At 39.6% G+C, this 15,498-nt stretch overlaps 1 protein-coding gene across 1 annotated transcript; it reads right to left on the bottom strand.

Annotated features, from left to right (window-relative positions):
- Positions 1–31: 31 nt before the first annotated feature.
- On the bottom strand, positions 32–13,631 carry fam169b (family with sequence similarity 169 member B). Its single transcript, XM_072386587.1, has 9 exons — positions 13,575–13,631; positions 12,865–13,012; positions 11,940–12,042; positions 11,780–11,865; positions 10,253–10,415; positions 7,618–7,800; positions 5,991–6,116; positions 5,792–5,835; positions 32–868 (listed from the first exon to the last, which is right to left on the bottom strand). The coding sequence occupies exons 2-9, from the start codon at positions 12,988–12,990 to the stop codon at positions 524–526; spliced, it is 1,176 nt and encodes a 391-aa protein (XP_072242688.1). The 5' UTR covers positions 12,991–13,012; positions 13,575–13,631; the 3' UTR covers positions 32–523.
- Positions 13,632–15,498: the final 1,867 nt, after the last annotated feature.

Here is a 15,498-nt window from a genome sequence, read left to right as displayed (position 1 = left end):
GTCAATGTAAACAGGAAGTCAAAAAGCGTTTTTTCCTCCTCTTTATTGAACAATTTCAATAAATTTGGATATTTCGTGTTTTATTCTGTTTTCACTTCTTTTTATACATTTGTTTGTTGTTTTTATCAACATTTCACTTTTAAATGTTTTTATCAGAGTTGCCATTCATTAAAATTTCTTTATATTTTGTTTTTTATTCTTTATTTGTGTTCTTTTTTTGCTTTGTTAAGCACTTCGAGTTGCATTATTGCTTGAAAAAGTGTGATATAAATACAGATTGAGGGTTACTACAACTGTTCTGAGCTGAGAAGCACTGTGATCCCTCCATCTTCACTCTTGTTGCTTGAAAATGACAAAAAAGAGACAAAACCGTGACTTTCATTTGATTGTCCTGAGAAACGGGCGGGAAACACAGCAACATAAACTATATTTTACTATATAATTTTTTTCTGTGTAAGAACTTCAAACTTTTCCCTTTCTAATACAGAAATACAGTCATCTATAAGGTTTAGGTGGATGTCAGTCACTTCAGTGACATTGCACAATTGTGCACTTTGGCCCGATGTGTGACTCTGGCTCTTTTGGCCCCTCTTTGCATTTCCTCTGGCTCTTCGCCACTGTGCTTTGTTGACAGAGCCGCCTTGGATTTCAGCGCCTGCTCTGTGATTTGGGGCCTGGTGAGCAGCTCAGAGTCCACAACATCAGCAGCGTGGGCTGCCGAGCTACATCCTGTCCCGGAGAGCTCGCTGCTCGGGGAGGTTTGTCCTTGGTTCACATCGTAAGGTTTAATCTGTCGCTCAGCAGAGGCCGTCAGCAGAGGAGCGTTCATGTTACAGGTGCTCTGTGAGGTCAGGTCCGTTCCATGAATCTGCATGCAGAAAAGCATAATCAGCTCGATAAACACACCTTACACATCTGCTTTCATTTATATATTCTAATGAAATGTCCATTACATTGTCATCACTCCCCCCACCAACCATCATTTGTAATCAGATCACATATAATAGGTTTTTATAAACAAAAGGTTTTCCTGCAGCCTTCAATGATGTTGAGAAAGAGCACTCTTAAAGGTGAAATATTATGTAAAAAATGACTTTTTTCTGTTCCTGGGATTATATATTAGGGTATCCGAAGACATCAGCAAGTGTAAAACTGCCCAAAAACACAACCTTGATATTTTTATTTAGTTATGCTTTGTTTGAAAATTTGAAAACTCATTTAACAAGCCGTTCTGATTTTCATTTCAAAATGACATCACTCATTAAGTTCACTCCTCCTCCTTCTACCAAGCCCCGCCCACTCAGTCCACCCTGCTAGATGGATAAAGCCAGCTTCTTGTGTTTCTAACAGCTTCTTGTATTTTTAACACAACACTCGTCCTCTCCTCACTCTCGTTGCTACATTGAAAGCCGTGTACTGCTCTCGGTTTGTTAACATTACATTATCAGCATGTTTCTGAAAAAGATGTAGATCTCCAAGTACAATTACTTCATGACATTGATATATAAAACATGCACTTCTATGAGTTACGCTTTTTTCATCTCCAGCTTGGTCCATTACTGTTGATGAGAAAGAATTGTTTACTCGCATCTGATGCTAATTTACCGCTACACTCCTAAGCTCCTTCTCGGATCAATAGTGTAACTGTATCTATATATTAGAGCTGTTAAGGTTTTTGGTGTGACTGGAGAAACCACTTTATTATCTTTGCGTTTACTACATTAAATTAAACACCTGATGTCCAGGTTTCGATGACAGCTAATGTACGTAAACACACTGTATCACAACTCTGCAAAAGCTGACTCAGCTAAGCACAATGTAGAGATTATCAGAGCTGTTGATATGACAGTATTGCATCATTTACAGTGTTTATGGATGAAAAGTCAATCAAAAGGCTGACAAGCACCTGGAAAAAGCTAAATGTAAAAAAACATGCATATTTCAATGAGTTCAAATGAACATATTAGGAAACAAGAAAGGAAAAAAATGGAGCACCAGCTGACTCCAGAAACATTCATCCTCCAGTCATAGATGATTAGTGCCGGGATTAGCTTCTGTTTTTATGATCGATACACCAATTGCACCCAGCGGCACAACAATGTAGAGGAGGATTTATATAACACTGTTCAAAGTACACAATGCATTCATACTGACAGTGGATAAACCTGCTCCCAACCGACTTTAACCCGAACTGATATGTTGCTGATTTAACGTTTTGATGAGAACCAGGAAACAATTTAATCAAACTAAAACTTGAATACACACTTACAGAAAAGGCTCCTGGTATTAAGGTTTGTTTTTTCTTGTTTGTGTTATTTAGTCTTTGGTTTTAATTCGGATTTATTCCATTTGCATCTGACTAGTTGTGATTTGTCTTGTTGTTCATAGTTACTTCATGCTTTTTTGTGTTTTTGGCCTTTTCTGTGATCACAGTCTTCTGTGTTCTTCTTTTACCTACTCGGCTCAACTCGACTCAGTTTTTAGGGTTTTCCATTAGCTAGTAGCACCTGGTACCAGGTACATGTTCACACCTACTCATCCGGGCTTCCAAGTGAGCTGAGTCGAGCCGAAAATGTGACGTCTACAGACTGCAGGCCACTGATTGGCCAGGGAGGTGATGTCACTGGATGAGTCATGAAAGCGACTCCTTCACAAGAACCCCGCCATTTTTAAAAACTCTGCAACAGTAACCGTGACATTTTATTATTTCTGTGATCGTCAATGAGGTAAACGGCTACACGCAAACCAACACCGTGGTCCAACGATGATGTGCAGACGCTTCTGTGCTTGATGGCTGACGAAAGAATCCAGTGAGAACAAGATGGAGCGACCCCAAATGAGAAGGTGTCGCATACAAATAACGTCCCAGGATTTTCGGGCCCTCTTGTTATAACGACCTCTCCCAGGCTGAAGTGGTACTCCATTGTAATGGAAAAGACTTAAACTGAGTCGAGTTGAGTAAGTACTTGTGGAAAAGGGCCATTAGATTCTTGTCATCTACTTCCAGTTTTGGTCCTTTGACAAAGAATCAAACTTTTGAAATGTTCGAAACATCTCTGTGTAAACAAATGTGATTTTAAAATATTACAGTGGAATGTTTTCTTGTCTTTTTGTCTCTTGTGACTTCTTGTGTTAGTATTATTTGCATGGAAGGAAGGATATTTTATTTCAAGTGGGGTGCAGTTTAGAGGAAACTGCAGTTTAGAGGAACATATGTTTCACTTTCAGTTCTGAAGCAAGACGTCCTTCTCTTGATACAGACAGTGTTTCGAATCAAAACTTCCACATAGGGTTCAGTACTGTAGCCAAATTATATATCGCCGGCACACAAGGCACCAACAATATATATTTATAGCAGACACACGTAGCGTGATGTGATAAGATATAAGGATTTATCCGAAAGTTCTCACTATCTGAATAAGCCTTATTTAACCTCGTTTTAGGGCACCACCTTCAATCGAAGGAAAAAGACAGAATCTTACGATTCTGGTATGTTAAATTAATAATCAATGATTAATTAATAACTAATAAATTCCAGTCTCATATAGTCACTACTCGTGAATTCTCGTTTTGTTGGACTCACACGTACGTAAAGAACACATACACAAAAGCCGGTTAATTTTATATTTATATATATGAACTATTTATTAAAATGACATGACCAAAGACATGAACCTTAAGACAACAGGAGAAATGCTTTGAATATGGATGATTATATAATAAACACTTAGTGAATTGAAAAGAACTAAGGGGAGGGGATGGATGGATACCGGAATCATTCAAATAGTCGCGTTGTGTTACTATTTGAATTTAAAAGCTAACAACTTGGGTTGATTTATCATTTTAACAGCGAATTCTCTCGACACCCACCGCATACCGTCTGAAATGTAAGAACAGGGCAGATCTTACGGTTAGGTCAGCTCCGAACCACAGGTCATCGCCAGCGGGTCCCACTGGGTCTCTCTCTGTTCCGCGTCTCGCGGCCTTCGTTGTGGTTGACTTGTAGGGACTGGACCGGTCGCTTTCCTGCGCCGGATTAATAAGCCTTCCTTCTGGTAGCTTGAAGACGAGCGAGGTAGTGTGTCTGAATTCACAGCAAATAATGGACAGTTTGTCCAAGGGTCGAGTTGGTTTTGGTTGCTGACCAACTCTGATGAGGTGAACTTAAATTCACAAAAGATTGACAAAAAGGTTGACAAGCTGAACGCTGGCTCCTTTTGGTGATGAAAAATAGGTGAGGAGGCTGCAGCAGCAGAGTTTAAAACGTGCTATAGAAAGGAGACAGGATGATGGACGAACAAAAACGCAAAATGTATCTTTCTACTACATTCTTCTCTTTCTGTCTTTGTTCGGACCTTCTTCTTCCATCTCATCTTCCTCTCCTGCCATTTTCAAAGACTCTCCGCCAGACTCTCATTCCATCAACTCGAGCTCTCTGCTCTTCATCTTCTCTACTGATCTGGACCTTCAATATTCTCTTTCAATATTCCGTCCATATTCTGTTCAAGAACTTATGCGATCTTATGCCATGACCGGACAATAACTCTGACTTTTCCTCGCGGGTTCCGGAGTTTGATTCGCGGAGGCGGGGCATGACGTAGGCCTACGCTACACTTTCAGCCAATGGTATGCCTGAAACTGTTGTGACGTCTGCCTGGGCGTATTTTGTAAGGCGACCTGCAAGGAGGTTTGGGTCAAAGGAATTCGACTCCTGCATTCCTCCGTCTCATAAACATTTGTTCAGAGGATAAAACACCATAACTTGTTAAGATGTAAAGGGTAAAGATATAGCATAAACTTAGGATATAAAGACATCAAAAACAACATAACATAACATGATGGTTATGAGTCTCAAAATTCAGATGGAAAGTTATGACGTATGAATAACGAACCAACCAATGTTATTTTCCTGTGTTAAACACAGAATACAATAAGAAACAGCTGAAGAATTGGTTAATAGTTGCATTATTTCATATGAATGTCACATGTCATATGCAAGTTGTTGATTAGTTTGGGTTTAACTATTCAGTACTATGAACCACTCAGGGGCAATGTGGCTCCATAGGATGATTAGTAATTTTCCAAAATAATAATATCTTCCGTATCGTTCCGCGTATGATCATGAAAAAGGTATTAAAATGCAGCTTGTGATATCACTGAGAACATGAAAGAACTTGTACAAAGATACAAAGCACATTTAATACAGTTTCAAGATTCAGCCAAAAAGTGATTCAGGGTGAGATCCTTTGAGAGGTCCGTGCAGCGACTGTCTCTGGCTTGAATCAGAGTCAGGGCAAACTGTCACCATTGTTTACTTTGAACCATATATGGTGGGAGGGGTCCTGTTCTGGTTTTCCCCAATACTCTCCTGAGAGGGTCCGTTGTTTGTTCAGCTTAGTTAGCACTAAGCTATTAATGCATTTATCTAAATTTATGGCACAGGTCTGTGGAAAGAGGGGATGAGAAAACTCCCCCAAAAATGCTTTTGTGGGCAAAGGTGGTTGTAAATTTCTCTTCTTTGATGTAGAATCCCCCATCTGGTATTTCCATACTGACCATCCCCACAAAAGAATGTTGCAGTCATTTAAAATCTTAAGTTTGTATTAAATTCCACACTTGAGTTCGCTACAGTACGTACCGAAGCACCGTTTCTATTTTGTCATCAATAGTTCTCTGTCTGCTTCCAGTCTGCTGACCTGCATTTGGGTTCTCTCCGCTCCACTACCACAAACTGTAGTTATCATTAAAAAGTATTAATTCAATTTCATTTAAAAGAAAGTGAGTTTCTCACCTGCTGCATTTGTCCTGATGGTGGACCGCTCTCCTCTTTAATGCCTAAACAAATAGTAAAGTTCGATTAAAATGATGTCACACACCTTATGTCAATAGCCAGACATTTTATTGAATGATTTAGTTGAGCAAACATTTATAAAATGTGAAATTCTTGCCAGCATCTAATCTTTAAGCTAATGTAAGCTAATAAAACATACTGAGAGAGTAGCGGCCAAGCTGGATATTAAGCCAGATGTTTCGCCGCTGAGTCCAGCCTCCCGGAGCCTCCACCTCGTACAGACACTCCCGAAACTCCTCGTGCTGCTGCAGGAACCTCCTGATCACTGAATGCACAGCATTAACAAACCCTGAGCGGACTTAAGTGTCACGTGACCTGCTGCATGCACCTTAAGAGATAATTCTGGTTTATTTCACTTTTTTAATTACCCTTATGTGTCTCTATGGGTCTTTTTTTTATAAAGAATTCAGACTTTTACATGAAAAATTTAAACACTTCCTGCTCGTCTGAGTGAAAGCAAACACAAAACATTTTGTTAACCATCCCGTTCAGGAATACTCGCCCACTGACCCGCTTACTCATCAACATATGTAGGTTTAATTATCTGAAAAGGGGGCAGCTGTAAACTAAATGCACGCTGGAATAAACTGTGAACCATTACGAGGAGCATTGCAGGTCTTTTCAGTGAAAGAAGAGACTTGTGGGATGGTGAATCGGATGAATTATCCTGGCTAAAACTACAAATCTGCAGCTTTGATAGACGTTTCAATAGATGCTGTGTCACCTCTGGAAAAACCCAAGTAGAGGTAAGAAAACTAGACCAGTCACAATGAGTCTTCAGCTCTTTATACAGTCAGCCAGGCGGTGATTTCATATGCTTGACAGCATTTTCACACACAAACAAACTGAGGAAACAAACTGTTTGACATATGAAGGTGAAGAGGTGGATGGAGATCATGTCCTTTCAATGTTCTTTACTTTCTGTTTTACCGTCAGATAAGACCGAAACATATATAAAGATTCATTGAAAGATTCAGCAAAGTTTAGCTTTTTTAAGAAATCCTCAGTTTTGTGTGACTTACCTAGATCTCTACAGTAGAAATCCAGAGTGAAACCCATCAGAGACGCATCAGACATACTGATAAGTACGACTCTCTGGACTGAATAGGCTAGTTAAGTCTGTGAGTTGTCTGCACCCTCACATAAAAATCAATACCGATCGGAGCCTGAGCCGATAAACAAGTCATTTGATGCAGGACTGAATGCTGATTAAAAAAAACTTCCACATTGCATTTAAAAAACAGATGTTAGCAACTTTTTGACCAGTGTAAAAAGGGCTTTACTTTAACATCCTAAATAACTTCCTACAATAACTGTGTTATAACAGTATTAACATACTCTCACACTTTATTTTTACAAAAAGATTGATATTTAGAGTATGTACAGAGCACCTAGGCCCATTTGAATCTAGTTAAGCATGTAAATACTTGATTTATGTCCCAACTGCATTATCCAGCTGCTGTATTTACACGCATTTTCCAAGTCTGGTTTTGGTCGTTTTTGAGAGTCACACATCTTGTGCTCACACTCCCCAACTTCCAGATTTGGTTGTTAACATCTGGGATCTCTGATGAGTGTTGCTTTAGTTTGGGAATTGAGCTTAAAATGTCATTACAACATGGTGTGTCTGATCTGCAAACAAACATAAATGAACAAGTGGGTGTGTGGTTGGGTGTTTCCGAGTATGTAGCCGTTGTTATTCCCCCTTTGGCATGAATGCAGGCAGTGCAATACTTTGGCAACCGAAGAAGAGAACCTCATCTGACCTGCTGCCATATTGGGTGATATAGGAGAGCTGACTCCCAGAAACTCCTCTGTGGAGAAGGAGGAGCAGAAATCCTCCAGGATCTGAAGGCCAAAGCCTCTCCTCCTGCAGCTCCTCCTCACCAGCACCGTGTCCAGGACGGGCAGCGGGTAGCAGCAGCTGCTCCAGCTGTCGCACAGGGTGCCTTAAACAGCACAAGGGGGAGTAAATATTTTAATTTAAAACAAATCCGTCTGGATATTTATCACCTGAATGTCCTTAGCTAAGAGCTAAGAGTCTTTAGCTGCTTTTTTTTTTCACTTCACCGAAGCTGTTTTATTACTTTCTAAACAGAATTCATTAATTCCCAATGGGCTGAGTCAGACCAATATGAAGCGACAGAAGAAATCCTGTGATCGACCTAAGGCTGAACATTTTGTTTGGACACACCTACCTTTCATCAATCATTTCAAACTGACAGATACTCTGGATATTATCATGTGATTTTATAATTTCCACATGCATCCCCAGTATTGGTATACATTTAATTTGCATTTCATACAACTGTCAGAGATATGTGTCTAAGGCTCTATTAACAAGAGGTTTTCTGAGTTAAATAAAGGCTTTACTGTCATTAACCTGCTTTGTAAAGAAAAAAACAACACGAATATCGATTTGTTTGAAGAATAATGTAAATGTTCATATGTCTTATTGAACAATAGGAGTAAAACAGCTGTTGATTTCTGGTATATCAACCACCTAAGGGCCATGGGTGGAGATCTGCTCTGTGTTGGTGCTCCACACAACTTTGCAAACACACCAATTGTTGTGTTTTGCCTCAAAAATGTGGAGAAGAATCTGAGGAGGGCTGCATGTGTGGTGTGGTTTGTTTCTGTGGTGTGTACTCCAGCTTTCTCCCTCCATCAAAAACAGGCATGTCAGGTTAACTGGTGCCTCTAAACTGGCCCGAGGAGTGATTGTGAGCATGTGTGGTTGTTTGTTTCATGTGTGGCCCTGTGCTGGGGGGGCGATCTGTCCGGCATGTTCCCTGCCTCTCAGCTGATGGCAGCTGGGATAGGCTCCAGCCCCCCAGTGACGGATGGGTGTATGCTCAGACCTGCTACAAGACCCATGTGCACAAAGACCTCCTTTGTGTTAAAATAATAAAGATGGTCCAGTTCAGCTACTTTCTGAGTTTTTCCACCTTTGTTTTTCACAATCTGTTGTGGTCGCCCCTCCCTTCCAGTGAAGCAAACTTTCAACCATGTGCTGTGAGCATTTTGGAGGACTGGCTGAACACCAGTAATCCTTCACTCTGTATTTGGATGGGAGAGGCGCCAGTTCATATGTACATTCCACCATGAATCCCACTTTAGTTGTCAAATCATCTCAGGGCTTTAAACTGAAGTTCAGAGACAACAAAAGTGCCTGGTAATTACGAACTATTAGAGTCTACAACTCTCCAAAGAACTGGTAATATTTGCATATCAAAGGGCAGCTATGCAAAAATTACATCAACTAAACATAAAGGTAGATGATATCATCATGGATAGCTACCTTGCTATCTCACCCCCTCACCCTCAAGGCTTTCTAAGACATAAATATGTCACGGTTTATCTTGTCCCGTCATTTCCTGTTTTACTTTGAAAGAGCACTAATCTTGTCCTCTCGTTTCAGGTTACTTGCCCTTCCTCCCGTGTCAAGCGTCTGATTGTCTTCCCTGATTCCCAAGTGTTTTCACCTGTTCCCCTTGGTCCCTCGTGTGTTCAAATAGTCTGCGTTTCCCTTGTCTTGTGCCAGTATGTTGTCTCTTTATTTTATTTATTGTGACGGTAAGTTTCATAGCCTTTGTTTTTCCTCCATTTTTACGGAGTGATTTTTCGTTGTAACCATTCAAAGTCGCCTCCGTTAAAGGAGAGCCTTAAATTTAAAGTTTTATAGAGCCTCTGTTATTGTAACGAGTGCGCCTTTGTTTTATCCGCCTCACTTTGAGAGCGTGACTTTGCTTTGTGAAGTGTTCATAGCGTTTCTGTTTTCCTCCCGTTGTGGAGCGATTTTATGTTCGTTAATTTTCATAGGGTTATAATAAAACCCTCTTGAAACCACGACCCTGCATCTGCGTCCTGAATCCCTCTCTGGTAACTGACAAAATACTTCCCAAGATTTGGACTTTTCTGATGAACTCATTTAGAAATTCCTCTGTAGCTCCATGTTTTTGGGTTAAAAGGATGTTGCAGGAAAACTGAACTAAATTGGAGCTGGGAGGGCCTTTAAACAACAGTCTGGAGTTTAAGTTTATACTCTAACTTATAACCTCGAAGTTCCCCAACATTACTGTCTAAAACGTGCTTCACAGCGTGCACAGCTGCCTGAGCTGGGAGCTGTAGGAGGGAATCAAACTCTTTCTGGGTTGAAAGATGAAACAAACAAACCCTTTCTTACAGCTACTGATGCTTGAAGTTAAACGTATTCTCTAATATTACAACAAACAAGTGGTACACAATGTGTCGTGCTGATCGGCATTTTCCATTTTGTAGGAGTAAAATTCCCCCGTCGCACTCCCACAGATGGAAATAATCTGGAAACGTTTGTGGATATAATTTAACTATTGTCTTTTTGTCCTCCTCCACACTCTGTCCCACCCTTCACCATCCCACCTTTGTGTTTGATGGTGTAGAAGCCGACCGCCTGGCTGTTCCTCCAAAGCACTTTACAGCTCTCTGAGCGGGGGTGCAGGGAGAACGAAACCTCCCCAACTGGAGGCCTCTCCACCACCTGACTGAGCAGGAACACGATCACTCTCTCCATAATCGACTGCACCTGCAGACAACACGCTCATAAGTTAAATCTACACTTAAATTTGATCCCAGCTACAGAAAAAGTTTGACATGAATTTATGAGCTCAGTAAGTAAAAAGTCTGACTTGTTCTCCTTGGTTTGTTTGTTTCTTCTTAAATGTTGAATTTGCTTTTAAATAATGTATTTTAATCAGCTGTTTAGTCATCTCTACAGTACTTTGACTTGTCCCTAACTGTAAAAAAATATATTATATATATATATATATTTGAGCTGCTAAAGCTTCACACATTGGAGTTAAAACTAGAAACTCTCACACCCAAAGATAGAATCTCTCCATTATCTTCCGCTTATCCGAGGTCGGGTCCAAGAGGCAACAGGTCCTCCCAGGAGGCATCCTAACCAGATGAACCACCTCAGCTGACTCCTTTCGATGCGGAGGAGTCGCCCCTCTACTCTGAGCTATCTCTAAGGCTGAGCCCAGCCATCCTTGGAAGGAGACTCTTTTCCACCACTTTTATCTATGATCTTATTTTTTCGGTCACTACCCAGATCTGAGACCATCCGTGAGGGTTGGAACGAATAAAGACCAGTAAATCTAAAGCTTCTCCTTCCGGAGCAGCGTCCTTATTTCTGCTGACGAAGGGTCACTTCGTCACTGAAGACGGGAGAGCCCGAGATACTTAAAGTCCTCCACCTGAGGCAGAAAGTCATCTCTGACCCAGAGAAAGCCCTCCATCTTTTTCTGGTTGAGAATTACGGCCACCGATTTGGAAGAACAGACTTTCATCCTAGCTGCTTCACACTCAGCAGTGAAGCTCTACTGAAGGTCAAGGCCTGAAGAAACCAACATAACTAAGTTCCCAAAGAGAGGAAAATAGCCCTAAATTTAAATTAAAACAAATACTTAATTCATCCTAAATGGAAACTAAAATGTTGCTGTAAACCAACAAGCCCCGAAACACCTTAAACAATGGTCATTTTGAAAACTCAAAGCCTTTTAAGAACCACAAAACACAATTTTAAAGTCATTTTCACACTGATATCAGTGAAAGAATGACTGAAAACCAGCTATAAAAACAGTTCAGTTGATCATTTTATTGAATAGTCAACGGGAAAAGACCAAATCTCTTCAGAAAAACAAAAGCAACAGATTTTACTTGTATGAGAAGAGCAAACTGAAACTGACTCTTGACCTCTTGACTCAATCAGTGATTCACAGTCAGGGATGTTTCAACCCCAGAGTGTAAAACTATAAAGGTAACGATTGGCTAAATGTATGGCTGAAATGCAAATTTTACAAGACATAAACGGTGTAAAGACTGACTGTAAAGCTGTGTGACATAACACTGTTACAATGGTGTGAATATATGTGTCGGTACACTTACTGACACTAAACCACATCTGGATTTACTTGATGTTCGCAACACGTCATCCAAATGCCACCACTTCTCGTGCAGGTATAACGCCACAACTGGAGGGTAACAGTAGAGCAGCGAGGGTTAGTCTTTGTTTAACACCTGTAGAAAAGAACATGTTAGTTCAAACCTTGAGTGTGGTCATCTGGAGGGTGAAGCGCCAGCAGCGCACAGGCAGGTTGATCATCCTCGAACAGCTGCAACTGCCTTACGTTTGCTGCTGTTATCGCCACCTGTGCACAGATGGAAATGGCTTTTAAAAAAGGGTGTAATGATATAAAATCATCAGGTTCCCACTTAGTTGCTGCAGGAATTGAAGTGAGAGGTGATAAAGTCTTGATTATTATAGATATTTGTTTGGTTTTGGATGCACAGAACAGTATCTTTCCCAATGATAATAAGATACTTTCTGCTTAACTTCAGGTTTGTTCTCAAACAGTCATGAGAGCGATTTGATCAGGTATGATCAAGTGAAGCAGACAGTAATTTAATGATTATTTCTTTAACTTTATCAAACTGCAAGTGAACTTCCAATGATAAAAACAGGTGAGTGACAGGTTATCACCAAACAGAGCTTTGTTATCATGAGATAACAAACAAAAAAGCACCTTGTGATCTCCAGACAACAGCTTGATTTATAATGAAGCAATAAAACCTCCCTAAACTATTTTTTTATAATTAAATCTGGACTTTAATACCAAATCACAGTGTATTATTTGTATTTGTGTATGTGTACTTTGCATAAAATGAGCGAGTATTTAACTGACTAATTAAAAAAACTGCAGCATTCTTGGTGAGCAGGTAAATAATTAAGCTAATTATAATGTAAAATATAAAATATTTGAATTCTAAACTTGTTGTTTCTCATGTAAAAAATGTGACTACCTTTGAGTTCTAGGGGAAAAACACAGATTGAAATTAATTAACATTCAGATATTTTAAACTGTGATGTAATTAAAAGCGTCTTACAACAAATTTCTTGTTAAGCTCTTCATTCTTTATTTTTTCCTCAGTTGAGGACCATTAGTAAAAGTCATACAAAGCTGTTATGGTACCTTTGAGGTCTTTGATGACTGAAACCACTCATTATGGCAAGATCTGGCATCCAGAGAAGAAAGGTAATGTTCAGATGCCGATTTCAGCTCAGTGTCACCCACAGCTGGCAGGTCTACGGGGTACATGGCCTATCAGAGGGCATATCACCTAGCATGACAACAAAATTTTAAATTTACAACAGTAGTGATTGGGATTCCACAATAAACAGTCATTAACTGTCCCAAGTGACTATTTTGGCAGCTTTCTAGCACAGATTCCCTCCACCAAACTACGTTCATAATCACGGCACTTTAAATAACATTTGCTTACACAGAAACGGAACATTGAGTGAAAGATGACTTTTTATTTTTATTACTGCCAAACTCTTAGTTCCTTGTTGTTAATATCGGCAAAGAAGTTAAATAAATTAAAGCAGGTAAATCTGATTTTAGCGACAAATCAATGTCGGGCCACACTAATCCGTGGCGATATATGGGTCATGGATATATGTATTAGAGAGCGATGTTGTTTGTACGATTAGTGAATTTTAAAAAAGGATTTTGGAAAAGACTGAGGGTTTACGTGACCTGACTGTGTTTTCACACCGCATACGGGTGCAGAGCACATAAAAAACAGCTGTGTGTACTTCTAACTGGCACCTCAACATGGCAACGAAACGACACGTCAGGTTATAGCTAAAGGTAAAGAAATTACCAAATGATTAACTTACCTTATGTGGACAGGAGAAGGTGTAGCCACCACCTGTAACTTCAGACCCCGGTAAGAGACTTTGAGCCCACCTTTCTGTATCGTTTCCTTGACCTACAGCCCCACCTTCCGGTGGTAGTTTTTTTTTCTCACAGTGACTCGTACAGGAATGACCGGAAACTGGTGATGCTGGTGATCAACATAAAGCATAGCCTTTTACAAAACATTTTGTGTCTTTCCGAAAGACTTTTTCGAGTATTAAGTGATGTCACACTGTGTGGTATTATCTTTCCTTTCTCTCACATATTTGTATGCCAGAATATTCGGTAATTTCTCCATTAATAGTGATCAGGTAGTTTTAGATGATTCCCTGTGTAATTCAGTAGCGGCACAGCAGTTGGTAAGTACATTTAATTGTGGATTTGTGTCGTTATTCAAGGCAAGAAATTTTTATTTATGGAGTACAGTTCAACAACTGGGTCACTGAATTGCTTTACATAGAACATAACATTGTTGGAAACAAAATATAAACTAAATAAACTAAATAAATCATCAAAGTCCTTCTTTAAACACAATTGTAAAGTTTTTAGTCTCCATCAATCATGATGTTACACACTTTCTAATCAGCTATTCATTATTCAAAATTATATGGTAATAAATTTGTCATTCTTACACGGATCTCTGTGCATTTTCCAGTTGAATGCCACTACTTCCAACAGCCAGCAGAGTGCCGTTTGTATAATTTTGTTACCTTTAAAAAAAGTAAGTGGGGCCTTTTAGGTTCCCTTTTTTCCTTTTGGAGAGGTCACATGTCTAAATTCAGATGTGGCTTTCTTTCCCTCCAATGAAAACTGTCATACACGCTTCATCCCGATGTAACTAAGCTACATTTATATTATGTTACCTTATTACAAAAGGAATGAGTTTGATATGTTCTAACTAAAAAGTAGTTTAATTTTCAGTGAAGATATGTAACTTCAGACTTATTTAATTAAGTACCAAATTAGCTGTATAGTGTAGTGGTAAAAAGGAACAGTGAAAAGTGTCGTATTTTATTTTGAAAATGATCAAACGGAAGTATATGTTCGTGGTGCGTTTGGTTGCGTTAACTTTACTTGTTAATCACTGCGTCATTACAACAGTTCAGTGGACACTATGCTGCTCGGGTCGACATCAGGTCGCTGGTTGTTGCCTCTTCGGCGTTGTCTCCCGCTGCGTCGCAATGTTAGTTTGGAAAACTCCGCCAGGGTGAGTCATGTTTTAATTACTTTATGCTGCATTGGTTTGTTTGTTTTGGGGTTGTGTGACAGCAGGTTACGGGTGGAAAATTAAACCAAACGGACACTTTGAAGGTTAATGGTGCGGTTATTTAAGAAAAACGACAATTGTGATGATATCTACTGGTACCTTGGACAGCCAATAAAATGCTAATTAGCATAGTTATTTAATAAGCTCGTAGTGTCCACTTCGGAAATAGGCTAATTATAAACCTCACACATTCAACTGTCGTTACATTTTATTCAAATGTTAAACTTTAGCTACATTTTATGGTGCGGTCAAAGTTAACAATAGCTAGCTAGTTATCGATATGTTAGCATACATTTAAACATTACACACTATATTTTAAAAGCAAATTCACCGGGGATAATTAAAAAAACGCTTGTTCTTAAACACCTGTCACCGTCAAAGTATTTCTAAAATCTGATTCTTCACTTCACTGAGCAACAAATAAGATTTTTAACTCTTTTCTTTACTTGTGATAAATGTTTTTTCAGCAGCTAGCTCTTTTTGTGAGATTTAATTAGTATAAGAATAGAAGCCAGGCTTCGGTTTGTGGTTTGAGGAGAAATATGCACTGAGAGAGGAGGTGTCGAAAGGAGCGAAATCCTGTCGGACATACGGGGAAGAGGGGCAAAAAAATGACGACAAAAAGAAGGCGGGATCAA

This window comes from Leuresthes tenuis, unplaced genomic scaffold, assembly GCF_036924035.1.
Source record: "Leuresthes tenuis unplaced genomic scaffold, fLeuTen1.0.hap1 SCAF_5, whole genome shotgun sequence".
NCBI classification, from domain to species: domain Eukaryota; kingdom Metazoa; phylum Chordata; class Actinopteri; order Atheriniformes; family Atherinopsidae; genus Leuresthes; species Leuresthes tenuis.
Note: the sequence above shows the minus strand (reverse complement) of the source record. Positions and strands in the feature narration are given on the sequence as shown.

Excerpts from the sequence above, each read along its gene's own strand:
- fam169b (XM_072386587.1), bottom strand. The coding sequence starts at position 12,990 with ATGTACCCCGTAGACCTGCCAGCTGTGGGTGACACTGAGCTGAAATCG. Across the intron at positions 12,043-12,864 it reads AGTCATCAAAGACCTCAAAG|GTGGCGATAACAGCAGCAAA; the intron begins GTACCATAACAG and ends ATCTGTGCACAG. Across the intron at positions 6,117-7,617 it reads ATCACCCAATATGGCAGCAG|TGATCAGGAGGTTCCTGCAG; the intron begins GTCAGATGAGGT and ends CTGTGCATTCAG.